Source organism: Zalophus californianus, chromosome 14 (assembly GCF_009762305.2).
Source record: "Zalophus californianus isolate mZalCal1 chromosome 14, mZalCal1.pri.v2, whole genome shotgun sequence".
Classification (NCBI taxonomy): Eukaryota; Metazoa; Chordata; class Mammalia; order Carnivora; family Otariidae; genus Zalophus; species Zalophus californianus.
In genome coordinates this window covers 10,648,189-10,673,943 of record NC_045608.1, presented here as the reverse complement: position 1 = coordinate 10,673,943, position 25,755 = coordinate 10,648,189, and the positions used below count along the sequence as shown (strand labels likewise).

At 56.7% G+C, this 25,755-nt stretch overlaps 2 protein-coding genes across 6 annotated transcripts; one reads left to right on the top strand and one right to left on the bottom strand.

Annotated features, from left to right (window-relative positions):
• Positions 1–1,076: 1,076 nt before the first annotated feature.
• Positions 1,077–6,073, bottom strand: RITA1 (RBPJ interacting and tubulin associated 1). 3 transcript variants are annotated; one of them, XM_027576351.2, is made up of 4 exons: positions 5,737–6,073; positions 5,419–5,561; positions 4,683–4,997; positions 1,077–2,117 (listed from the first exon to the last, which is right to left on the bottom strand). In XM_027576351.2, exons 3-4 carry the CDS (start codon positions 4,991–4,993, stop codon positions 1,610–1,612), a joined length of 819 nt encoding a protein of 272 aa, XP_027432152.2. In that variant the 5' UTR covers positions 4,994–4,997; positions 5,419–5,561; positions 5,737–6,073; the 3' UTR covers positions 1,077–1,609. The 3 variants fall into 3 exon arrangements, with proteins under 3 accessions (XP_027432152.2, XP_027432150.2, XP_027432151.2); XM_027576349.2 differs by having other exon boundaries at positions 4,683–5,048; positions 5,737–6,068; XM_027576350.2 differs by having other exon boundaries at positions 4,683–5,048; positions 5,419–5,539; positions 5,737–6,068.
• A 172-nt stretch (positions 6,074–6,245) lies between these two features.
• On the top strand, positions 6,246–25,623 carry DDX54 (DEAD-box helicase 54). 3 transcript variants are annotated; one of them, XM_035724034.1, is made up of 21 exons: positions 6,355–6,438; positions 8,552–8,619; positions 8,830–8,959; positions 10,545–10,615; positions 11,199–11,387; positions 11,504–11,553; positions 12,587–12,628; positions 12,746–12,841; positions 13,535–13,656; positions 13,772–13,833; positions 13,910–14,041; positions 15,640–15,850; positions 18,100–18,234; positions 19,660–19,890; positions 19,987–20,060; positions 20,766–20,990; positions 22,068–22,210; positions 22,301–22,414; positions 23,041–23,145; positions 23,398–23,510; positions 25,009–25,622. In XM_035724034.1, exons 3-21 carry the CDS (start codon positions 8,905–8,907, stop codon positions 25,239–25,241), a joined length of 2,403 nt encoding a protein of 800 aa, XP_035579927.1. In that variant the 5' UTR covers positions 6,355–6,438; positions 8,552–8,619; positions 8,830–8,904; the 3' UTR covers positions 25,242–25,622. The 3 variants fall into 3 exon arrangements, with proteins under 3 accessions (XP_027432907.2, XP_035579928.1, XP_035579927.1); XM_027577106.2 differs by lacking the exon at positions 8,552–8,619 and having other exon boundaries at positions 6,246–6,438; positions 25,009–25,623; XM_035724035.1 differs by lacking the exons at positions 8,552–8,619; positions 23,041–23,145; positions 23,398–23,510; positions 25,009–25,622 and adding an exon at positions 22,520–23,018 and having other exon boundaries at positions 6,246–6,438.
• Positions 25,624–25,755: the final 132 nt, after the last annotated feature.

Here is a 25,755-nt window from a genome sequence, read left to right as displayed (position 1 = left end):
CGGTGGGGGGCGCGCGGGGCGGGCAGGCAGAGAACTCCAGGAGAATCAGGTTTTCGGGTCGGGGCTGTCCTAGAGAAATCCAGCTTTCTGCTTTTTCTGGAAACATCTCATCCAGACACCCTGGGGTCCGCCCATCTTCGAGAGCCGAGCAGCAGCCCCTTTTAGATGGCAGACACTGCAGCTTGCCCCAGTCCCCACCACTCCCAGCTGCCTTCCAAACACACGGCCTGTGCCAGTTGCCCCAGTACCATCACACTTGGGCCGTCGCCCTCTTTAGTGTACTCGGGAGGAGAGGCATTTCTGGTTCATCTATTATAACATAGGGCGAGGAGATAAAGGCAGAGGAGAGCTGGGTGTCTCCGGTGAAACCAAGGAGGAAACTAATTCTTTGTGAAAATTCTAGTTTAAACATTCTACATACGTACAAAGTGTTTGTGCCAGGGTGCGGCTGGCTTGCTTTGCTCATGGCCCACCTGACCCCTGTAAGTGTCTGCATGGGTGTCCCTGGTCCTGGCCACTGCTGGTCCCTCCCAGACTGCTCCTCCCACATGTTCGCTCTCCCTCTCCTGGAAGTGGAGGTACAGAACCAATGATGTGGCTTCCAACTGGGCTCTCTAGAATCCCAGTGCTTCCTGGAGGTGCACTGGAGGTAAGTGGGGACACGAAGAGGCCAAAGCCTAGCCCCCACCCAAATCCGGCAGGATCCTGGGATTCTGAGTGTAACCCCATCCGAGCAGAATAAGTGACCTGACCCAGGGCAGTGCAGACGACAAGCAGCAGAGCCAGACAGCAGGGCGCTCCCGGACTGCTTACGCCTCTCTGTTCTGAGTGCTCTCCAGATGCCATGTGTAACTTTCTGGCCTTCTTGGACTTCACTTGGCAGAGTCCTCCTCGTCACTCTGTTTTTTGGGAAAATGTGGGAAATGTAGGAGGCCCATGTCCTCAAACTTCAGTTGTCGACTTGCCACAGTTATGATTTCTGCCACTTCCTCATTGTATTTATCTTTGTTATTTAATTCTACTCAGGCCTTTACTGGCCTTGCCCTGAGGAAAATAAAATTAGTCAGTCATGGCTTTGATGAGCTACTGATATATTTTTAATATGTGAAAATAAATACATGATTATTAAAAATAAAAACATGTCCACCCACGCGTCACCCAGATCCTCTGTTCCCCATGGTCCGTTCGCTGTGCCTGGGAAAACTCCAGACTCAGCTGGAAACTCATCCTGAGCAGGAAGCTTGGCTTGAAGGAAGAAGGGACCCTCCAGGTTGGCGATCGTGCCATTTATTCACACTTGGCAACAAGACGATGTTGTGGGAGTGATGGGGGAGTGGTGGGCCCCTCCCAGGGGCACCCCTGGGGCGGCACTCACTCGGCCTGTGGCTATAGCAAAACTGGAACAGGCATCTCAAGGGGCAGGCATCAAATCATGGAGTACAAGGTAGGAAGAAACTGGTGGATGTCAGCATAAAGGGGAGCACTGTCCACTCTTGCTATGTCTGCTCCCCTGAGCGCTTCTCCAACGCCTCATGGTTACCTGGGAGACTCTGAAACTGGGCCCCTCACCGTGACCCCATGGGCAAACCTGATGAGAGGACCAAGAAACTCATTTCCAAGGGGGCTTTGGTTTCTGGGTGGCCCCACCTCGTTGGGGGGTGGCTGGCACTGAAATACGAACTGAGCGAGCCCTGGGCGTCACTTGAGGGTTCTGGAAGGTCACCCCCGACAGGGAAGGCCTGGGATCCCGAGGCCCATTGGTGTGGGGGGCACTGGCAGGTGGGCAACCAGTGCTGGGGACATTCGGGTGTGTAAGGGAATGGGAACGTTCCCGCCTCCGAGGGCGTAGAGAGTCTAACCCATCTGTGTACAGCTTCTGGGAGTCTGCCACCGCCTCGGGCTCTGTCTTCGAGGGACCAGCTGGGTGAATGGCTCGCAGCGGGGTCTCCCTGGGGCGGGGCGAGTGGCTGCCCCTAGGGGTGGCTGGGGGTGTCCAGAAGAGGGCATGGAGTTTGGCAGCATCCCCCTTTGCCATCCACGGGCCCTCCCAGCTGGTGCCCTCAGGTCGGGAGCCAAATAGCGACTCATCACAGTAAGAAGGAGTGTGGCTGATCAGTCTGGAAAAGGGAAGAGAAATGCAGTGAGCTGGGGGAATGAACAAACCCTAAAAACCTCAAGCCCCCACCTGCTGCCAGGCACCTCCAGTAGCAGAGAGGGTTGCCCGTAGATCCCAAAGTCCCTGTCTCCCAGCCTGGCACCCACAGCGAGGCCACAGCCCTCTGGTGTCCCACCACCCCCATCTCTGTTGTTTTTTCCCCTGCCACGCAGCCAGTCCCCCGCATCCTGACCGCCCCCTTTTCCAGGCCTGGCCAATTTGCATATTCCATCTTCCTGGCCACACTGATTGGCTTGGGAAAGGCCATATGACCCATCCTGTCCAATGAGCGCCTGCCTTAGGACCCTTGTTGAAACTATCAGGAAAGATGTCTGTCTGCCAACTGGCCTTGAGAAGCCAGCAGGATAGAAGGGCAGCTGGTGGCTGGCTCAGATGCGACGTGTCGGGGCAAGCTGTGCTAAGAGGGAGACAGGATCCAACCACAGTTTGAGCCCCTGATAAACAAGCCCTAAACATCCTTTTTCCGCTGAAGCCAGTTTGGGTAAGTCTTCCACGTCACTTGCATGTAAGAGTCCCAATAAGTATAACCTTAATCTTTACAGGTCTTTACATTTTTTTTTTTACCCCCAATTCTCCTTCTCCCTAGTGGCCTTGTCAGACGAACCCTCTGCAGTCCTGTGGCCCGTCCCACTGTATTTGAAATGATACAGCGCGGTGCCTGGACTCGAGAGGGCGCTCAGTTTGAACCTGGGTTATAACGCTGACCTGGCCTCATCACCAGAGAAGCTTTTTAAATTTTTGAATATTTACTGAGGGCTCTTCATGTGCAGGCCCAGAACTCAGCACGTCATATGCATCATCTCATTATCTCTCACAAACATCCACAGGAGGGAGATACGATAATCCCGCTTTACAAACAAGACAAGGAGGCATAGGGAGAGGAAGGCCCCCTATATATAAGGAGGGTATAGAGACAAGATTCAAATCCAGCCTGACTCAAGGGCCCAAGCTCCAGGAGCAGCATATCAGATATAAGTGACTTCTAGGCTTCTCACCTTTAATTAGATTCACTCAGCAATTATTTTTTTCTATTAATCTCACAAATATTCATGGCACACCTATGAGGTGTCAGCTCCATGGCTTTTCGTCAGGACTGAAAGTGCTTCTGTGTTCAAACTGCAAGTCTTTGAAAAGTCAACTTTTTGCCGCTTCAAACCACATTTGCTTGCCGCCTATGTCTGTCCGGCGCCAAATGTTTTACTCAACAGCATCTCTCTCTCTCTTATGTACATTCTCACTTGACAACTTCTACTTGTCAGCATCCTGCACAAAAGTCCACCCTCCAGGAGAGCACGGAGTTGACCTCCCTCGTCATGGACACCATACCTCTGTTAATGCAGCCCACACTTACTTAACATTAGCATTTTCAGCTACCCTGTAGGTGTCAACGCTGCTAACGCCAACCTGACCCTACCTTACAGCCCCCACATCAGATGCATGGCGCTCAAGCTGGCATAATAATAACAGAGCCTTGCTTTTCTCTCATTGAATTTTATCTCCTTAAATAGGCACCATTCCCATTTTCACTTCTCTCTACCAACCTATGCCCCTCCTAGCTCAGAATGAACCCTAAATATGATTGGCTAATTGTTACGGATTGAACTATGTCCTCCCAAAATTCACACTGAATTTTAAAGAGATAACTAGGCTTCAATGAGGTCATAAAGGTGGGTTCTGAAGCAACAGGACTGGTGTCCTTATAAGGGGGGAGACACCAGGAATGCACATGCTCAGAGAAAAGGCCATGCGAGAACAGGGCGAGGAGGTGGCTGTCTGTAAGCCAAGGACCGGCTTCAGCCTGCTAGCTCCTAGAACTTGGACTTTTAGCCTCCAGAACTGTGAGAAAACTAATTTCTGTTGTTTAAGCTCCCCAGTCTATGGTATTTTATTATGGCAGCTGTAAATAACTAATATTCCAGTCTTCTGTGTTTTTGTCCAAACCACCGATAACAATAAACAAGATAGAGCCCTGTGGCCCACCACTAGACACCTCCCTCCATGCCGGTATCAACCTGAAATAATCCAAATAATCTAATTTATTAATTTACAATAATAACTATTAGCATCAACTCCTGTTTTTCTAGCTTGTTCGTGAAAAGGCAGCAAAACCATTTCTGAAACGACTTGCTAAAACTGGAACCCACCACATCTATGTCATTTCACGGATCAAACACATTAACATTCTTATGCAAACTGCTCTGTGATCTTGGGCAAATCACCTGACTCCCCTGGGCCTCACTTGCTTGGTCTGTGGCGTTTGGAAATGGTGTTCAACCATTGTCACTATCACTGAACGCTTCCTGTCAGGGTATCGTGCCAAGCCCTGTACACACCTCATTTCATTTCCTCTCAATAGTCCCACTAGGTTCCATTTTCCACAACAGGAAACTGTAGCTCAGAGAGGTCAAGGTACTTGCCCAAAGTCACACAGCATGTCAACAGCAGGGTTCTAATAGGAACCCAGGTGGCTCCATGAGTACAGAAGTGTATCTCCCCATCCTGTTACCTGTATTTGTTCTTCTTCCTTGGTGTGAGGGTTGGGGTGCTGCCCCTGGAGGAGGTGGTCTTGCTGCTCCCGTTGGCCCCTGAGGCCCGTGATGTCCCTGTGCCCACTCCACTGGTTCTGTTGGCCTTTTCCACCCAGGGTGGGTCAAAGTCTGGTGGTGTGGGCCGGGTAGCCGCAGGGCTGCCAAACAAAGACTCATCCACGTAGGATGCCCTGGCCTTGACCCGGTGGCCGCCCCGGCAATGGTGCTGAAGATGGAGAGTCTGCATCCCACTGACGGCCAGCTCCACAGGGGTCTTCACGCTGCCCATGGTTCTGTGTGATAGCACACATGCTTTGCCTGCCAGGTCCTGTCTCCAGGGCTCCCTGTAAAAGGGGGTCAGGGTGGCACCCCTGTCATTGTTGGTGCCAGCACAGGAAGATGGGCTCTTAAGTTCCCAACCCAAGGACAAAAGGGGAGCTGCCAAACCCAGGGGACACTTCAGAAATTTGTTCATCTGTCTTTTGGCTGTCACAACAACAGGGAGAGGAGCGCTACTGGCAAATATTTAATGAATAAATGTGCACTACTAGCATACAGTGCTCAATGTTGAATGGGGGATGAAAAAGAGATGGGGCCTGTGCCTGTTTTGGCACCATCGAGAAAACTTAGCATAGTGGGATGCGGGAGACAGGGCAGGTCCTTATATCCTGTATATGTTTATGGGGTGAATAACCAGCATTATCGCATGCCTACCTTGTGCAAAAAGCTTCACAAGCATTGTTTCACGTAATCCTCTTAACAGTCCTTCGAAGTAGCTTCGGTTATGTCCATTCCACAGATGACAAAACTGAGGCTTCAGAAGCCGAAGTCACACCTGTAAGTCGCACCTAATAAAGCTAAAACAGTGGAAGAAAAACCTCAACCTGACAAAGGAGTGCAGAGCTTATACACTTAACCATTCTACTACTGGAGGGTCACACCCATCCCTCCAATTGCCCCATATTCCCTGTTCCCCAAGTCAACGCCCCGACTGATGTTCGAGGTCCCTGCAATCTTGAGTTATTTTCTTACCTGAGCATCTCAGCTCCAGCATGTCTGCTGCAACCTCAGCGCCCCCTCCTCACCAGGTCTGAACTCCTCTGAAGATGCCACCGAGATCCCAGCTTATCTGCAGCCCGGACCCCGGGAAGCCCGGGAGCCCAGGCACCTCGGGCCGTCCCCAGCCCCCACCCCCCGCCTCAGCCGCAGCCCCGGGAACCGAGGGGATGGACTCAGGCGGCACCCAGGCCCTAGAGACGTGTGCTCGGCGCGCGCAGCCCACGGCAACCAGCGAGGGGCGGGACGGCGCGGCCGGAACCATTGGCACGGGGGAGTGCACCCCGTTCCGGACGCCCCTGGAGTTTCCCCGAAGCCTCGAAGATGACACTCTCACGCCAGTCAGAGGTGTGCCCGCGCGTGCGCGCCAATCCTCCTGGGGCTACAGAAGGGGAGGCGGCGCAGGCGGGGCCGCATAGACGCGGTGCTCCCCCCGCCCAGCCGTGCCGTTGGTACGTCCCCGCAGGCCCCGCCCCCTCCCCGGTTCCCTGCACCGGGGCCCGCATGGCGGCCGGCACGCGCCCGGGGGCCGGACCTCGGTCCCGCGCTGCCATGGCCCAGTGGAGGAAAAAGAAGGGGCTGCGGAAGCGCCGAGGCGCAGCCTCCCAGGCCCGCAGCAGCGACTCGGAGGACGGCGAGTTTGAGATCCAGGCGGAAGATGACGCCCGGGCCCAGAAGGTAGGAGTGCGGGGCCGGGGCACACTTAGGAGCCCGGGCCCCGGCTCCGCGCATCGCCCCGCGGCCTCGGTTTCCCCAGCTGGGGAGTGGGCACGGCTGAGGGTGGGGAGAGGTCGGCTGGCTGGGGGTCGGGGACAGGACCGCCAGCCTGAGCACGTGTCTCCGTGCCCGTCACGCCCCGGCTGCCGACGCTAGAGCCTCTGCATTCAGGGGCCGGGGCCCTCGGGCCTTCCTGGCCGGCTTTTGGTCGTCGCCCCTCATTGGCTACCTCCTGCCCAAGGGGCGGGTCCTAGCTCCCTTTGGTCCAATGAAAAGTGCGGGTGCCCTAGCACTGACTTCCAAGAGTTTGGGGGATTCTTGCCGGGTTGAATTAAGCGGAGGCCGGGCCCCTTGGCTTGAGAGTGACGCCCCCAAGACCCTGGATAACTAATAGTAAATTAAACTCGCGTTTGCTGACCGCTTAGTATGTGCCAGGCTCCACGCTAAGAACTTTACAAGCCTTACCATGTAATCCTCATACCAGCTCTGTGAGCTAAGTGCTGCCATCTCCATTTTCCAGAGGACCCTGAGGTCTAGAGGGGTTAAGGAACTTGACCAAGACTTCACAGCTTGTGAGCGGAAGAGCCAGGATTCAAATCTCTGGTTCCAGGGCCCGTGCTGTTTCCACTACTGAGTGCCAACTATATGTAAAAGGTGGAGGGTCGGGTGTGAGCACCAAGGGGGCAAAAGAGCTAAAAGCCCATTATTTCCCACAGCCCTGTGCCCAGCCGGTGCCTGGCACAGAGTGGGTCTGGGTAGGTAGATGAAAGAGTGAGTGTTTAGATGAAGAGAGGGATCTACGTTTCTCCAGGTCAGGGACCAGACTGGATCTGATTATGTTTCCCCACCCCAAGGGAGCCAGTGCTTGGCGTACAGTAGGTGCTCTGTAAACGTGGAGAAATTGCTAAAGCACAGGAGGGCAAGGTAGTAGGTGCCAAAGAAGAGCCCACGGATATGGTTCCGATGACGAGCTTTGCCCTGGTGCGGTCCTGTGTTCAAATGTGGCCCAACCCTGTACTGGCTGTGGGACTTTGGAGACGTTGCTTAACCTCTCTGTGCCACATCTGTAGAAGGCAGAAGTTTACACATGTGTACAAGACAGAGGATTATATGTGCCTCAGAGACTCATGAAAGGATTAAATTACAGTGTTCACGCATTCTACTCCTTCAGTAAATATTGCTGGGGCACCAGTGGGTTCCAGGTGCTTTGTTTTCACATGTCTAGAACAGAGGTTGGCAAACTTTTCCTGTTAAGGACCAGGTGGTAAATATTTTAGGCTTTGTGGGGCCATATAAAGTCATTGTCTTCTTTGATGTTTTTACAATCTTCTAAATGTATAAAATCCATTCTTAGCTCACAGACTGCACTAGACAACACTGCAGCTCTCACCCAGACAGTTGTAGGGGGCCACAGAGGGTCACAGACGAAAGAACATAGATTCTGAAGCCACGGTTCAAATCCCTGCTGGTTGTGTGAGTGTGGACAGGTTACTTCATCACTCTGTGCCTCAGTTTCCTTCTCTGTAAAATGGACAAACTAATAGTCCCTACTTCATAGAGTAGCCGTGAGGATTAAAAGCGGGGTAATTTTATATGAATGCTCAGAGCATCACCTGGCTTAGAGCGAGGGCCACAGAAGTTTTAACCATAATTATGAATTGGTGCTCCGTAAGTGTTATTTCTGAGAGGAAGGGGGACAGCTCTGTGGTCTGCGAAGTCTCCCCAGAGGAGGTATCTGGGTTGGATATAGCCATGCTGGGACAAGTAGGTCCTGGCTAGGCAGGAAGGAGGCTGCACTAGAGAGAGCAGAGCTGGGAGGGGTGATGGCTCAGAAGGGGGCTTGGGAGAGGGGGACAGGGCAGCTTGGAGAAGTCTAGTACCACACACACAGTACATGCTTTGATTGGCCCTCTAGAGTTTTTAATTTTGAGGGTTTTGGATGATAGACCAGGATGACAGTGATGATAGTACCACCATTTATGTGCTGGGTGCTGATCTAGGCTTTACACTTACCCATTTAGTCTTCACACGCGCTGTGAGACAAACGCTCTTGTCTGTCATCCCTGTTTCCCAGATGGGGAAACAGACTCGGGAAGATGAAGTCTCTCGCCTGAGGTCTCACAACTGGCAAGTGATTGAAACGTAGGCAGTCTATCTGCACGGCCCACTCTCTGACCCTCTGCCCTGCCCGGGCCCAGTCATGGGGAGCCCTTTAGCAGAGAAGTCACGTGATCTGGTGGGGGCATCATCGGCTTGAATGGAAGGGTGCCCACAACAAGATAGTCCCTCTCCCTTCCCGCAGTGGTCTGATTGTGCCTGGCGTGACGCTGCCTCTCTGTTCCTCCCTCCCAGCTGGGACCTGGCAGACCCCTGCCCACCTTCCCCACCTCGGAGTGCACCTCAGACGTGGAGCCAGACACGCGGGAGATGGTACGCGCCCAGAACAAGAAAAAGAAGAAGTCCGGAGGCTTCCAGTCCATGGGTGGGTGAGCCAGGCATCCGAGAACTTTGGGGGAGTCACAGCAGGGGCTCATCATGCCCTCTGTGCTCTGGTACTGATGTCTGCTTGAGGCCCAGCTCTGTGGTAGGCATCGGGTAGACTGAGGACTGACCCAGTGAGAGAGCAGATAAAGCAGACTCAGGGCAGCGCTGGCGACAGAACAGGTGAGGACGTTCAGGGATTTACTGCAGGACAAAACACATTTCAGAGGAGAGGGAGGAAAGGTGAAGTAGTGGGTGGTATCGGGACACCTGGCTAGCGGGAAGGAACGCTGAATGAACTCTCTTGCTCTTTACAAATTAGTAGCATCTGGCACAAAGATTAAATATCAAGATGAATATTTTTATAATTTTAAAAAGCCCTTTCTAAGTATGATCTGAACATTGTCTAATTTAACTTTTTTTCAGTTAGATGTATATTTACAGGAAAACAGTGTAAACTAAGTTAAAGTAAATGCTGTATCAGGGACGTACTTGCAACTTTGGGGGCAGTTAGAGGATGAACATCTGTAGTATACAAAGAGCTTTTACAAATCAGTAAGAAAAAGATACCCTGATGGAAAACTGGGTGAAGAAAATGAAAAGTCGACTCACAAAAGGAGTTTGGATGGCGAATTAATATATTAAAACTGCTAAACTTTTATCAATAATTAGAGAAAAAGCAAATAAAAACATCTACACGTGGCTACTTTTCACCTTTCCAGATCATAAAGATGAAGGGTTGACCAAAAAGCAGCTACAACCGAGGTGCATCCTGCCCCCAGGCCTCCCATTTCCATAACGCCAAGTCAGGTTCAGTATCCAAAGGCCACCTCCTTCCCCACACAGGGCCACGTGCCTCGTCAGCACCCATACGCACGCCCATCTCAGGCCCTGGCCACTTCCCACCCTTTTCTTTTAGCTATAAAAAATTTCAAACATTTAGGGCGCCTGGGTGGCTCAGTTGGTTAAGCGACTGCCTTCGGCTCAGGTCATGATCCTGGAGTCCCGGGATCGGGTCCCGCATCGGGCTCCCTGCTCGGCGAGGAGTCTGCTTCTCCCTCTGACCCTCCCCTCTCATGCTCTCTCTCTATCTCATTCTCTCTCTCAAATAAATAAATAAAATCTTAAAAAAAAAAAATTTCAAACATTTAAAAAAAATAGAAAACAGTAAGTCTCCCTGTACCCATTGCCATTGTCAACTGTCCCGTTTCCTCCACAAACCGCCCCCCACCCCAGCTTGTCCCCAGCATCCTGGAGGATTCTGATGCAAATCACAGACATCCCTTCTCGGTATCCCTGAATACTTCCCACATGACCTTACCACGCCTGCAACAGGCACAGATCCTCAGCAGGGCTGAGACCCCGCCACTTTGAGACCCCAAGTTGTCTCACGAGTGTGTTCAAGTCAGAATCCACATGAGGTGTGTCCCCCCCAGGGGGTAGGTTTGTCTCCTAAGTTTTGTTCTGTCGCCGTTCTTTTCTTCTTGCTTTTCACGTTGATGACACGGTCGTCCGTCCTGGTTGGCTTTCCGCGGTGTGCCGCGGGGGCTGCCCTCCCCCTGACCATCCATGTGTCTCTCTCCCAGGCTTGAGCTACCCGGTGTTCAAGGGCATCATGAAGAAGGGCTACAAGGTGCCAACACCCATCCAGAGGAAGGTATGAGACGGGGAAAGGTTAATGGGGTTTGGGAGGAAGGGATGACCGACTTGGCCCTCCTGTCCAGCCTCGCGATCCCCACCCCCTGTCTGGGCTGTCACAGCTGTCTCCCCTGACTCTGGCTGAAGCCCCCCACAGCTGGTCCTTTTCCCAGGTGGAGAAAGTTGGCCTCTTTGCCATTTGAGCTTCCCCAAGGCTGCCCACTGCTGAGCCCCTGCCCAGGCAGCTCGCAGGCACCCCGTTATCACCCCTGCGTCGTGAGCGTTGTCCTCAGACAGTTAGCCAAGAGGTGGACAGTGATTCTCTGGGGTCCCGAGGAGGAGGATCAGACAGGGAGTTAGAGTCTGGCTTTACCTAAAGAGGGGTGTGTTCCAGCTGTGGAAAGGGTTGGGAATAGTGAGCTGCTCATCCCTGGAAGGGTACAAATAAGGCTTGGCAGGAATGGGCGCAGGACTGGGCAACAGACCCCTAACCACTTACCGAGACCCCGAGTTTGCCCACTCCCTGGGGGCTCGGTGCTCTGGATCGTGTGGTGCAGGGGGCAGGAGCGGACCCTGCCCCTCCCCCACCCACTTCCCTCCAGACCATCCCGGTGATCCTGGATGGCAAGGACGTGGTGGCCATGGCCCGGACCGGCAGCGGCAAGACGGCCTGCTTCCTCATCCCTATGTTCGAGCGGCTCAAGACCCGTAGCGCCCAGAGTGGGGCTCGTGCCCTTGTCCTCTCGCCCACCCGCGAGCTGGCCCTGCAGACCATGAAGTTCACCAAGGAGGTGTGCTGGGGCCGGGGCCGCTGGGCTGAGCTGGGGCCGGTCAGGGAGGCCTGTGCGGGCTAAGTCATCTCTCTCTCTCTCTCTCTCCCCCACCCCCCTCTCCCCCCCCCGCACAGCTCGGCAAGTTCACAGGCCTCAGGACCGCCCTGATCCTGGGTGGGGACAAGTAAGAGCCCCCTTGCCCCATGCCACGGGGGATCGACTGAGCCTGGGCGGCTTAGGAACAGCAGTGCTGCTCTGCGCACCCCAAAGAGAAGGGGAAACATGCAGTAATGCAGTAAAATGCCACAGGACTTTCCCACACGACTGCCAATGGGTTCGGGTGCTCCTAGGGGAGCTGGTGGTGCACAGGGTCAGCGCTCAGGCAGCGCGGTTGTACCTGTTTCAATACATACCCCTAACAGTGAGCTGTCGCACAGAAATCAAGGAGTAAAGTTTGTGATAGCTCAGATGTGAAAAATGTAGGGTTTCCTGCTGTACTGGTCCCGTCTTTGGGGTGGCAGGCACCATACCTATTCCCCGGATGAGCAGACGGAGCACGTGATGGGCCCAGGGCTGCGCGTCGAGTTGGTGGTCGAGCTAAGACTGGAACCCAGTCTCCTGCCCTGTCCCACAGGCTTCTCCCTCCCAGGGCAGCCCCTTCCTTCTTGTTCTCTCGGAATGTCACTGTGACCGGTCACTTTGGATTCTGAGAAGAATGTTTGGCTTTTAAGTGTTCCGTTGCCTGCATTGTAATTTGTTGTCTCTGGAGCCCATGACTGTCTGAAATGCCTCCCGGGGCTAGGCCAGACTCAAAATCCTGGCTCCCGTGGGCGTCCCAAGGGGGTTTCAGAGGAGGACCGGAGTCAGGGCCGTGTGCCCGGGCGTTTAAGAACAAGGACAGAGAGATCCAGGCCGCCTGGGATCTTGGGGGGCTGGTGGTCCTGGGGTTAGTTGGTAGGTGGCACTAGAAGCAGGGGCGGGGTGGGGGCAGTTCCGGGGCTGAGCCCGTCTCTGGGGAAGTCTTCGTGGTATCAGTCCTTCTATGTCTGAACTCGTGTCTTGTCAGGGCAGCGCCTTTGCCCAGAAGCCCGGCAATCGCCTTTCCCTACTTCGGAGCCTGGGGGCGGGGTGTGGGCCTCACCTGGCCACCTGGTTCTGGAGAGGGAGAGGGACTAAAGTGGCCTGTGTGTCGAGCTGACACCTCCTCTTCCCCCTAGGATGGAAGACCAGTTTGCTGCCCTGCATGAAAATCCCGACATGTGAGTTTGGGCTGAGGACGGCGGCCTGGGGTCTCTTCCCCGACGGCCAGCTCCTGGGAAGTGTGAGGAGGGCTCTGCCAGGGCCCCCGGGTGACCTGGCCTGCACACCCCTTACAGAATCATTGCTACCCCTGGGCGCTTGGTGCACGTGGCTGTGGAGATGAACCTGAAGTTGCAGAGTGTGGAGTACGTGGTGTTCGATGAGGCAGACAGGTAAGACCACACGCACTCCCCTGTGCACCTGCACCAAGGTTGGCCCCGAGACCCGGAAGAAGGACTTGGCCAGGAGAGACCTGCGTGGCTGCGCTCGAAGCAGTGTTTCCCCCAGCGTGGGCCACAGACCTGAGGCAGCACCGGGGCTCACAGCTGCCTGCACCAACAGTTTTTATTTTGTGTTTGTATATTGTATTTCTTCCTTTTAGGGCTATGGGAGGAAACAGTAAAACAACAAACACATGATTTCAAAGACATACAAAGTAGCACAAAGCTGGGAGCACCAGACTGGAGCCAGACAAGGGTGGGATCACAACCCAGCTCTGTGAACTTGGGCAAATCTGAGGGCTTGTGGCCCTTGGTGGGCTCATCCACAGACAGGGGACTCACTAGCCCCTACTGGCAGGTGCTGGGAGAGTCAGTGCTTAGAAAGCCCTCAAACCGTGCCTGGCACAGAGGGAGGGCTTCAGCATGACACGGAGCCGCGTAACTGAGAACAGACTCAAGGTTTTTAGGTCATCACTGCTGGGCATGTGGTGGTCACACAGAGAAAAAGTGAGCTAAAAAGTGAGGTAAAGAACCACGTGGGACACATACCAGTCCACGTGGCAGAGAGTGTGCGGGGGGCGAGGGCCACGGGTTTGGAACTCGCTGGAGAAGCCCCTCTCCCGACCCCCGCCCTCTGTCCCCCAGGCTCTTTGAGATGGGCTTTGCCGAGCAGCTGCAGGAAATCATCGGCCGCCTCCCTGGGGGCCACCAGACCGTTCTGTTCTCTGCCACGCTGCCCAAACTGCTGGTGGAGTTCGCCCGCGCGGGTGAGTGAGCCGGGGTGCGACTAGGGGCCTGGGGGGCTCGTCCTTCCGTGACTACCCACCTCCGCCCCCCCCCCCCCGCCCCGCCCCGCCCACACCTTCCCTGTGCCAACCGCAGGCCTCACGGAGCCCGTGCTCATCCGGCTCGATGTAGACGCCAAGCTCAACGAGCAGCTCAAGGTGAGGCTCCCCCCGTGCCCATTCCCGAGCCTGCAGCCACGGCCCTGTGAGCCCACCGTGGCCCCTCTCCCCACAGACCTCCTTCTTCCTTGTGCGCGAGGACACCAAGGCTGCCGTGCTGCTTCACCTGCTGCGCACCGTGGTGCGGCCCCAGGACCAAACGGTGGTGTTTGTGGCTACGAAGCACCACGCCGAGTACATCAGCGAGGTAGGGGGCGCCCTGAGGGAGACAGCTTGGGGAAGTCGCTGCTGGGCCAGCCTCCTGGGGACCACCACCTCCTCTGCGGCAAGCTTGGAGCTGCGGCTCCGGGTGCGGCCACCAGAGGGCAGTACCAGAGCTGGACACAGGCCTGGCCAGGGCTGGTCCTCTTTTATTCTTTAACTTTTTATCATAAGGAATTCCAGGGGCACCTGGGTGGCTCAGTCAGCTAAGCGTCTGCCTTCGGCTCAGGTCATGATCCCAGGGTCCTGGGATCGAGCCCCGGGGCAGGCTCCCTGCTCAGCATGCTTCTCCCTCTCCCTCTGCCCCTCCCCCTGCTCATGCTCTCTCTCTCTGGCTCTCTCTCGAGTGCGCGCGCTCTCTCAGATAGTTAATAAAATCTTAAAAAAAAAAAAAGAATTCTAAATACACACTAACGTCAGCAGACAGCATCACGAACTCCCAAGTACTCAGTTATCAACTCACGCCTAGTCTCGATTCCTCTGATATTCCCCTACGTCCAGGTTATTTAGAAGTACCTCCCCCGCCCCCAATCCTGCCATTTTCTGTAGATTTTCAGTGTCCCGTGTATCTCACGTTTTAAAATGGAGGCGTGCCCTGCAAGCTGGAAGCTGGGTAAAGTGTCCTAAGCTTCCGGGAGCAGCGTGGTGGAGTTTTTCCATACGCATATGCCTGGGACCCTCAGCATGGGGCAGTCCGGGTGTCCCAGAGGCTGCCAGGGCCCTTTGCCAGTCGTTCCGCCTGCCCCAGAGCAGCCACACCTGGGGTCTGTTATCTGAGGATGCAGTTCACTGGGTTTCCTGTGGTTGTTGTGCATTTAACGGTGCTTCCTTGTGCAGCTGCTGGGATCACTGATGAATAAAACCAAAATAGTAATTTTTAAAGAGCAGTTAACACTGTCACGGAACTTCTAATGTCCGAGGCCCGGGGTGCCTGGGTGGCTCAGATGGTTAAGCGTCTGCCTTCGGCTCAGGTCATGATCCCAGGGTCCTGGGATCAAGTCCCGTATTGGGCTCCCTGCTCCACAGGGAGCCTGCTTCTCCCTCTGCCTCTCTCTCTCTCTCTCTCTCTCTCTCTCTCTCTCTCTCTCTCTGACTCTCATGAATAAATAAATCAAACATTTAAAAAAAAATTCTAATGTCCGAGGCCCTGTGCTCAGCTCTGTATACATATTAACTCATTCAGTCCTCGTCACAAAGCCACAAAGAAGGAGCTATTAGTCTCCTCCGCTCTACAGACGAGGAAAGCAAAGGCACCGAGAGGTTAGGTAACTTGCTCAAGGTCACGCAGCCCGTTAGTGGCAGAGGCAGGATAAGGTTGGTGTCCCTACGGGAGACCTCTGCATTGATACTCCTCCAGCCCCGCAGAGAGGTGGGAGGTGATAGAGACCTCATTCGTACCGACGAAGCTACCACACCACAGCTACCCCTCAGAGCTAGGATTCAGACCGGAAGCGCCCCCCACTCTAGAACCTTCGGTCTTCCCACCACATCCTGGCACCCCTGCCGTCTGTGTCCTGGCTTTCTCTCCCGTCCCCTGCCAGCCCTCTTACCCCTTTCCCTCCCTCTTGTCTTCACTCTGAGCAGCTGCTGACGACGCAGGGGGTGAGCTGCGCCCACATCTACAGTGCCCTGGACCAGACAGCCCGCAAGATCAACCTCGCCAAGTTCACCCACGGCAAGTGCTCCGCCCTCATCGTGACCGACCTGGCAGCCCGCGGCCTAGACATCCCGCTCCTCGACAGCGTCATCAACTACAGCTTCCCTGCCAAGGGCAAGCTCTTCCTGCACCGCGTGGGTGAGGAGCCCGGGGCTGGAGCTGGCCCAGGGTGGGAGCTGAGGGTGCAGGGTCCGGTGCTCCAGGCGGAGACATCGAGGCCTGGGGAAGGGCCCCATAAGGTCGAGTCTCTGGGGGATGTGGCCCAGGCATGACTCGCATGGCTCTGAGCAGCTCTGGAGCTCTCCTGGGTTCTCTCTCCCTTTCCTGTCCTGGGGCCCGAGGACATGTCCCCTGACCCCCCTTCCTCCTCACAGACCTCTCCCTGAAACTCTGTCTTTTTAGTTCCTTTCCTTTAAACCTTTGCAAGATTGAACTAACACATGGACCCCTCTGCCTCCTGTTCGTCCAGGGCAGACAGGAAGGAGCGCCTGACTTAGTCGAGTCAGCACGTGGGGCCCACCTTCCTCTCTGCCCTCCCAGGCCAAGGACTCTGTCATTTTTCGGGGATAAAATTAAGGCACGCACATAGTAGGGAAACTGGAAAATGAAGCAAAGCACATAGGCAGTAAGCCACGTGCCTGTCATTGGTGAAATGACAGCAACTGGTGTGTCGTCCCCCCGCCCCCCCGCCCCCAGTGCGCCTCTTGGGCCTGGGTGAGAGCATTTTACTGGCTGTTTCCATCTTTACAACCATTCTATGTAGTGGGTGCCAGCATCATCAGCCCATTTTGTAGATGAAGAAACTGAGGCCAAGGAGGTTCATAACTGGCTGGGGGTCATACAGGTAGCAAAGTGGGACAGCTGGGGTTGGAACCCCCTCTTCACCACTATCCCTCCTTGCCTCCCTGGTGGCACGGCTATCATTTTAGTGTGGCTCTTGTCACTGCTGCCTTTTTAAAAATCATGGTAAAAAGCATACGTAACGCACAATTACCATTTTAATTGTTTTTAGGTATAAGTTCAGAGACAGTAAGTACATTCATAGGGTTGTGTAGCCATTACCACTGTCCACCTCCAGAACCTTCTCATCTTTCCAAACTGAAACTCTGTCCTTGTTAACCCTAATTCCCTGGCCTCCCTCCCCCAGCCCTAGGCAACCACCATTCTATTCTCTTTGCTTTTTTTTTTTTAAGTCATAACTATGTGCTTCATTTGTAAATACAAATAAGCTAAATGCGCGTCCATGAGAATAGAATCTGGCGGGCAGGTTCCATATGATTGAACATTGTTGAATAAGTAAATTCTGGCAGCCCATGCTGGGCCCCGGGAGAATTGCTTCCACCTTCAGTCGGGGCATGTGGGAGGCCTCCATCCGGGTCCCGGGCTGCGGGTCTGGGGGCCTTGGCTCCCTGTTGGTTGCCCTTGCCATGTCCATATAGCTCTGGGAAGAGCTGGCTTGTGGGTTTCTCGAGGGGTCCACAGACCCCCCCCCCCCCGGCAAAGGGAGTTTCTCATGTGCTCTGTGACCCACAGTGTGAGTCAGACCACCCCAAACGAATCTTGCAAATGTGGTGACACTTTGTTGTTGCAAATGCAGAAACAAGCCAAAGGTAACGTTACACTTGGATTCCCTTAACACAGAATTAGAACCACGCTGGACATTCTCTCTTGTCACCTTTTTCTTGTGTCAGCCTATGTTGTGTGTGTTTTCCGTTCACCATTAAACATCACTGTGTGACGGGTTGGCAAATCTGTTTGTAAAGGGCCAGATAGTAAATGCTTTAGGCTTTGAGGGCATATAATCTCCCTGGTCTCTGCCACTGTAGCTCGAAAGTAGCCTTAGAAAATTTGTAAATGAAAGAGCATGGCTGTGTGCCTATAAAACTTTATTGACATGAACAGGTAGGGGGCCAGCTTTGGTCACTGGCCACAGTTTGCTGGCCCCTTTCCTCATCTGTGTAATTCCCACCATGTGGTCATCAGCTAAGTCATTTAGCCAGGCCTCTGTCAAGTCTCGAAGTGGTTTCCAGCTTGGGCTTGTTTCGGGCACACTGCCGTAGGCACCCTTGAACGTGAATCTTTGGAGCCTTGGTTATTTCCTTGGGGAAAATCCCCCAAAATGGGGATGCCGAAGACTTTGGGTGTTGATAAGGAGCGCAGGTAGCCTTATCTTTATTTCTGCTAACTTCACAGAGCATGGTGTGGGCTCACACGCTTGTGCAGGGAACCCTGGTGACCGTTGGTGCCCCTTCTCTTACAGTCAGGGACAGCAGCTCAGCGAGGTGTGGCCTTGGCCTGGCCCACACCCTTAGAGTCAGGCCAGCGGGACTCACGCTGGGCTGTAGGGTCCTTTGTCTTGTCCTCAGCTTGAACTTTTTTCTCCACAGGCCGTGTGGCCCGGGCTGGCCGAAGCGGCACAGCCTACTCCTTAGTGGCCCCAGACGAGGTCCCCTATCTGCTGGACCTGCACCTGTTCCTCGGCCGCGCCCTCACCCCTGCCCGCCCCCATGAGGGGGCCTCAGGTGAGTGGAGGCCGGCGCACTGGAGCAGGAATCTCTGTGTGTCCACTGCGGAGCTCATGGTGCAGGTCGGGGAGAAGCTGTCCTGGCTTTGGGAGGAGGCAGGGCTGGATTTGACCCCGGGGTAAGAGCCCCATTATTTTAAACTCAGAATTTCACATACAAATCCAGATTCCTCATGTCTGTTGGAAAACAGCTGGGTCTGACTGCTAAGTCTGCTTTTTCCTGAGGTCGCCGTACAGGCGGTGTGGGCCATGTGCCCGGGATAGATGGGCCCCCGGGGTTCACGGCAGCCCCTGCCTCCCCTGCGCCTCTCGTCTGGCCCCTGCGGGCATCTGTTTGAGACCCTGCCCTTGACTAAGTTTCCGGGGCAGCCCAGGCAAGCAGAGGTTCATTCAGGCTGAGCTCACAGAACTTCCCCTTATTCTCTGTGGGGTGGGATTGCCTGGGGTGGGCAGCGGCGATCATGGTAGCCTCCTCCCGTGGTCCTGCTGTGTGTCCAGCCCTTAGTGCACATTGTCTCCCGTGTCCATCTGAGAACACAGGGAGGGTTGCTTCACAGGTGAGGCCAAGCCACTCATCCCACATTGCTTATTACTCAGCAGGGAGGTGAGGTGGGAGCGCAGATTCAGGAGGCCAGGTGTAAATGGAGCCTGCACTCGGGGCAACCCTGCACGCATTCACTGAGCACCCCACTGTGTGCTGCATCCGTGCTTCAGAGCGTCGGGAGCACCTGCAGCTCAGCCACCAGGCCCATTATCCAAATGCAGATTCTGGAGCCCTCGGCAGACCTCCCAGGTTGAGACCAAGCAGTGGGGGTGGGAGCGGCAGAGAGAGGGAAGGAGCCCCCACAGCAGTGTTCCAGCAGAAGCCAGCCATGGAGTAGTTATCTGTTAGGGGAAGGCCATCCTGCATTTGCCCCAGCACTAGTCAGGGTGGGCAGCATGGCCCAGGACCGGCTTGCTGCAGAGGAGGTGGGCAGCCAGGCTCTTGACCCAGTATACGGGGGCTGTATCCTGACACCGCCCTGCAAGCCAACTGCTGGGCAACACTGGACCTCTGCTGAGCCTCAGTCTCCTCTTCTGGAATGTGGGGTTGTTGTGGGGACTCAGTGGTCTCGTGGGAGAGTCAGCAGAAAGCATGGAGCGAGCGAGTGGCTTAGGCTCCGCAGGTCATAGGCCCCATGGCAGCCCCTCAACCCCGCCATTCTGGTGCAAAGTTAGCTAAAGACAGTAGGAACGGGGATAGAAAACGATCTTCAGGAAAACAGGCAGTGGCTCTTGGGTTGTAATTGTGGGTGCCCGGTCGAGCTCGGTCAAGTGGCTGGCCGGAGCAGCTGCTCCATAACTGGGGATTATTTCATGATTTGGGGGCCTGGGAGGGGAGGGCCGGCTGCGGGCCGCCGACGGACTCCATGTGTGTTGGCAGGTGCGGTCAGCGCGGACGGCGTGCTGGGCCGGGTGCCACAGAGCGTGGTGGACGACGAGGAGGGTGGCCTGCAGAGCACCCTGGCGGCGTCGCTGGAGCTGCGGGGCCTGGGCCGGGTGGCCGACAACGCTCAGCAGCAGTACGTGCGCTCCCGGCCTGCACCCTCGCCCGAGTCCATCAAGAGGGCCAAGGAGCTGGACCTCGCAGGGCTGGGCCTGCACCCCCTCTTCAGTGAGTCCCTGCGGGGGGTGGGGGTTGGGACAGTGGGCTGCAGGTGGGCCCCCGCGGAGCCTCCCCGGCCTCAAGCCTCCTCCCCACCCCCACCAGGCTCGCACTTCGAGGAGAAGGAGCTGCAGCGGCTGAAGCTGGTAGACAGCATCAAGAACTACCGCTCACGGGCGGTGAGTAAGGGGGTGGGAGAGCCCGCGGGTGCCCGGGGGTCACGGTGGCTGCCTCGGAGCCGGGACTCTGGCTGAGCTCCTGACCCCAAGCAGGACCCCAGCGGGGCTTTTCTTCTGAGCTTGCGGCTCTGCCTCACCAGCATCTCAAGAGATGCCCCTTGTTCTAGAACCGTCCCTGCTGGCCTGCAGCAGATGCCCCATGTGGTAGCCATTTCCTGCCGCTTCCAGAGGGGTAGACTGAGGCTCACAGAGGGGAGTGACATGTGCCGGGCCTGTCAGCGGCCTGGAGCTGGCTTTCCATCACCTTTCATCCCCTCTTGACTCCCACTGGGCACTCCATCTGGGGCCTGTGCCAGGCATGCACAGAAGCACAAAAAGACCTCCCTGGGAGTGGGCGAGGCTGCCAGGCAGCCAGTATCAGGGAAGAGGAGCTGGAGAGGGTCATGGTAGAGAACACTGGTTTCAGAGCCAGGTAAACCAGGGTCAAAATGCCACTCTCACTTGTCTCAGCTGTGTGACCTCAGGTTGGCTGCTTGCCCTCTCTGGGCCTCCTTTCTAACGGTGAAATGCAGGTAACCAGAGTACCCGCCTCATAGAGTTGAAAGGACTTGGGGAGGAATGCCATAGGGAGCCCACCAGGCTGGTGAGGGCAACGCTGGGAAGGAGGAGGCCAGTGGGTGAAGGACTCGTGTGTTCCTTCCACAGACCATCTTTGAGATCAATGCCTCCAGCCGGGACCTGAGCAGCCAGGTGATGCGCGCCAAGCGGCAAAAGGACCGCAAGGCCATCGCCAGCTTCCGGCAGGGGCGGCAGGGGCGGCAGGGGCGGCAGGAGCGGCAGGAGGACACAGCTGGCCCCGCCCCAGGCTGCTCAGCACCCCAGGAAGAGAAGCCTGAGGAGGAGGAGGAGGCAGCGGGAGAGAGTGTGGAGGTACGGGCCCCGCTCTGGCCACCCTAGAGGCTGGGCCTGGGGGTAGAGCCGGGCGGGGGGGGGGGGGGCTACCCTCAGGGCTTTGAGCGGTCACTGGGGGGGGATGCCGGGACTCCGTGTCCACCTCCCGTCAGGCTCACGGTATGGCTCCAGTGTCCCTTGCCCAGAACCCCAGTGCCAGATGTTCAGGATCCAGAATCTTTAGGGTGGGCACACTGTGTATGATATGACACAACGTTGAGTCTGGGGTGTCACCGCCCTCAGATGCGTCAGGGGGTCCCCCCACAAGGTGTGCCGTGCCAGTCCCCACACCGAGGGGACAGGCCCAACCTAGGCAGCCTCATGTCGGCTCGGCTTCTGCTGCCAAGTGAATTTCAGGGAAGCTCGTTTCCAGAACCTTGTGGGCTAGGGCGCTGCGGCCAAGTGACTATGGCACAGGTCCAGGGCCCATGGGGCAGATTCAGGGCGGCGCTGGAGGGTCCCCGGTGGCGGCTGTGTTGTTGTCCTCCTCACCATGACAGTCTCAGCCTGAGGTCGAGGGCAGGTGGACAGGGGCCGAGCAGGGACTCTTGGCAGCAGCGAAGGCATGACACAGGCAGCCTCAGACACGGGGCCTTCGTCCCGGAAGGCAGGCTGGGGGACGCGGGCACCCTGTTTGCCTGGTGGGCAGGGCCGCGCATCTACCAGGATATTCCTCTCGTATTTGATTTGCACCGAGGGCTCAGTAGCCAAAAAGTACAGGTGAAAACTCCTGGACTAGTCCGTACTGTATAGAGCAAGGCCAGGCCCAGAAAGGGGCAGGGCCTTGCCTTGGTCACACAGCCTGAGGCACCAGCCTGGGGCTGGCAAGTGGGTCTCACCCCGGTTGGCCCCCAGCCCCCTCCTCCTGCACCCGGCCTGCTCCGCTGGGGCCGAGGTTGTCCTGCAGTGCACATGAGGAAACAGGGTGCAGATGGAAGCACCAGACTTCTAAAGTCCTGGAAGCCACTGGCCCTTAACTCTACCTGGACTGGCAAGTGGAGAGGCCAGTGGCTTCCCTGGGGGCTGTGGGTGTGACGCCAGGCCTCTGTCTGCCAGGATGTCTTCACGGAGGTCATGGGCCGGAAGCGGCCGCAGCCAGGACCCGACCGGGGAGCCAAGAGGCGGAGGGAGGAGGCCTGGCATCGGGACCAGGAATTCTACATCCCCTACCGGCCCAAGGACTTCGACAGTGAGCGGGGGTGAGTGGCTGGCTGGTCCTGGGGTGGGGCAGGTGGGGCCTGACGGGCCCTCCACTGACCCTGTGGTGTGCCCCCACCCTTCGTCTGCAGCCTGAGCGTCGGTGGGGACGGGGGGGCATTCGAGCAGCAGGTGGCTGGCGCTGTCCTGGACCTGATGGGGGACGAAGCCCGGAACCTGATGAGGGGCCGGCAGCAGCTCAAGTGGTGAGTGAGCAAACGAGCAAGTGAGCATGCACCCCTGCCTGCCCTGTGGTTCCACGCAGCAGACAGGTGGCCCCTGTCTGTCCTGACTCCCGTTTGTTCCCCTAGAGCAGGAAATATCACCAGCCCCATCTGGTTGTGTGCAGCATGGATTGTGAGCCCTCCTGTGTTGTCCCATGTGATCGCACACAGCAAGGACAGTGACCCCCCCCACCACATCCTGTCCCTTGATTTGATCGTACACAACAGGGATCTTGATCCGTCTGTCCTTCCTGCTAGCTCGCCTTTCTCGACAGAGCTCATGACCCATCTCTCCCGTTTCGACTCTGGTTCCAGAGAAATGGTGTGACTCACCTGGGGTCACAGAGCCAGGAGGTGGCAGAGTAGGATTGGGCACCCCTGCTAGGCCCCCAACCCTGATCCAGACCCCCCAATTCCTAGTGACCCCCACACCACCTTTTGAGACCTGGGCTGCCAGGAAGAGGGGAGGCGGGCAGGGAACGGGCCTTTATTGAGCACTTGCTGTATGCCAGACATGGGCGGGCTGCTTCCCTTGAGGGGGTGGGGAGGAAACAGGTGCCCCAGGCCACCTCCTGCCACATCAGCTCTCCCAACTCTGTCTCCCGCAGGGACCGGAAGAAGAAGCGGTTTGTGGGACAGTCGGGACCGGAGGACAAGAAAAAGATCAAGACCGAGAGTGGCCACTACGTCAGCAGCTCCTACAAACGGGACCTGTATCCGGAGGGGCGGGGCCCGGGGGCGGGGCCGAGTACCCCCTAGAGGCGGGCGAGGGGTTGGGGTGGGGCCCAGCGGCCTCTGGCCCTGCATACTCTGGATGTGGGGGCGCGGCCGAGCACCTTCTGTTGCCCCACCCCCTGGAGGTGGCACCTGTATCCGCTGGAGGGGGTGCGGGACCTGCTCCCCGCCCAGTGGTGTCTAGGGCATCATGGCCCCGCACACAGCCTCCTTAACGCGCGGCTTCCCAGCTACCAGAAGTGGAAACAGAAACAGAAAATCGATGATCGTGACTCAGAAGACGAAGGAACATCCCACCAGCGAGGCCCAGAGCGAAGAGGTGGGAAGCGGGGCAGAGGCCAAGGTAATGGTCCTCAAAGCAGTTTGGCACGTGGTCCATTTGATCATCCAGGGACTTGGTTCTCTCTGGTGGGGCTGAGCTCTTCCGCGGTGCCAGGCTGCTGTGGGATTTGAACGGGCTCTGTCCATTCCCCTCAGCGTCTCTCCTCTCTGGCTAGGTCTCTTCCGTTTCTCCCTCTCTGTCTGTCTCTGTCTCTGGTTTTTTTGGAAGCTTCCTCTCTGTCACTCCCTCTCTCTGCCTTTCTCCTCATTCTGTCTTTGTCTCCTTTTCTTCCCATCTCTCAGACTTTCTGTTTCCATCTGTCCCCCTCATCATTTCATTCTTTGTCTCCTTTCTTCCCGTGTCTTGGTCTGTCTCCTTTCTGTATTCATCTGTCTCCCTCATCATTCTCTTCCTTTCTCTACACACGCATCTCCCAGTCCTTGTTCTCTCCTTCCCAGTCTCTCTTTCCCGTCTTGGTGTCTCTGTCTCTGTCTCCATCTCTCTGTGCCTCTGTGGACGTGCCCTGCCTGGGCCTCGCACCCCTCACGGCTCAGCTCCCGGTTTTACCCACTGCTCTGGGCCTGCTGGGCCAGGGGGTGAGGATGGCCTGTGGGCTTCAGGAAGGAGCAGCCATTCTCCGTCTGTGCTTTGTCCTCCTTGGAGGTGATGGGTCCCTGTCAGGCGCCCTGGCCCCCGTGGAGACAGCTGGGGCTGCCTTAATGATCATCTGTGTGGGAGCTCTGAAAAGGTCACTCTTGCGGGAGGGGAGGAGCCAGGCAGGGAGAGGGGACGTGGTAGAGGAGGGGGCACCCAGGACTTAGTGGGGAGCCAGGGAGGCAGGGGTAAGTGCCCTCCCAGAGATCTGGGAGAGCAGGCTGGGCCGGGGCCACTGACGTCTGCTGCCGCCGCTTTGCTCTGTCACCTTGGGCACATCCCTTCCCCTCTCTGGCGTTCTCTGACCTCTCTCCTGCCCGAGGAAGCTAAGCTAACAGCCTAGGGCGTGCAGTCCGTGGAGGCAGGGATTGGAGTCTTTCTCAGTCAGTGCTGGGTCCCCAGTGCCCGGCGTAGAGCACATGCTCAATAAATCTCCATTGGACGGTCTGTAACCATGATAGTGCCCTTAGGAGGCCCTTACTCTGGGCTGGCTCTTGTTTTGAGCATGGTAACACGCCTCCTCACCTCCTCCTCACTGGGACCCGTGAGGTAGGTGCTGTTATCTCTGATTCAGAGTGGGGAACAGAGGCGCAGAGAAGTTAAGTGACTTGCTCAAGGTCCGAGAGGTCATGGCTGGGATTTGAACTTCGGCAGTGTGGGCTTGAGGGTCCATGCTGTTGACCACGACAGCAAACTACAGAAGCTTTATTGAGTACCTACAATGAGCCAGACCCTGGGGCCACAGCAGTGAACCCAGAACAGGAGCAGGGTGGTGGTGGGGGGAGGGCGGTCTGGAGGCTCCTGGGAAGAGGAGGCCCTAGGAGTGGACTGGAAGGCTGAGCTCCCTGCATCCCTGTCCTGGCAGGTGCGTCCCAGCCCCGCACCCCAGGCGCCCCTGCAGGCCGCGTGCGCTCAGAGCTCAAGACCAAGCAGCAGATTCTGAAGCAACGGCGCCGAGCGCAGAAGCTGCGCTTCCTGCAGCGAGGGGGCCTGAAGCAGCTCTCCGCCCGCAACCGGCGCCGAGCCCAGGAGCTGCAGCGGGGCGCCTTCGGCCGGGGCGTCCACGCCAAGAAGGGCAAGATGAGGAAGAGGATGTAAGGCATGTGACCCAGCCCCCTGGCTCCTCACGTGGTGCAGGGGTGGACGTCAGCAGACGTCCCCAAGTGCCACCGCGTGCCTGGCCCTGTGCCGGCCACTGGCGGAGCTCCCTGCAAAAGAGGGGTGCTGCCTGGCCACACAGGGCAGTGGCCGCCTCTGCCCGAGGTGGAGCCTTTCACACAGGGTCTTCAAGGGCGCGTGGGGGCCGGGGGGTTGCCAGCAAGGTCAGGACGGCCAAAACCCAAGGTGGCCACTCAGCTGCTGCTGCTTCCATGTGTTCTGGGCAGTTCCTGAGTTCAGAGGTGGTGGCCACTCGGGGCCGAGCCCTTAGTGCCTAAGGCCCAGTGATGTATTTTTAATGTAATAAACCTTTATTGAGCACTTCGAGTGGACGGGTTGTGCCGTCTACCCAAGGAGCTGGGAGGGGCAGACCCAGGTATTAAAGCCTCAGCTGGTGTGCCCGCTGAGTCCAGAGAGTGGGGGCTGGGGAGGGAGGAGGGAAGTGGGGTGTGGG

Bases quoted from the DNA above. Each gene is read 5' to 3' on its own strand.
- DDX54 (XM_027577106.2), top strand. From the start codon at position 6,265: ATGGCGGCCGGCACGCGCCCGGGGGCCGGACCTCGGTCCCGCGCTGCC. The intron at 12,842-13,534 runs GTAAGACCACAC...TCTGTCCCCCAG, and splicing joins GTGTTCGATGAGGCAGACAG to GCTCTTTGAGATGGGCTTTG. The intron at 23,146-23,397 runs GTATCCGGAGGG...GCGGCTTCCCAG, and splicing joins AGCTCCTACAAACGGGACCT to CTACCAGAAGTGGAAACAGA.
- RITA1 (XM_027576351.2), bottom strand. From the start codon at position 4,993: ATGGGCAGCGTGAAGACCCCTGTGGAGCTGGCCGTCAGTGGGATGCAG. The intron at 2,118-4,682 runs GTAACAGGATGG...TCCCTTTTCCAG, and splicing joins AGGAAGAAGAACAAATACAG to ACTGATCAGCCACACTCCTT.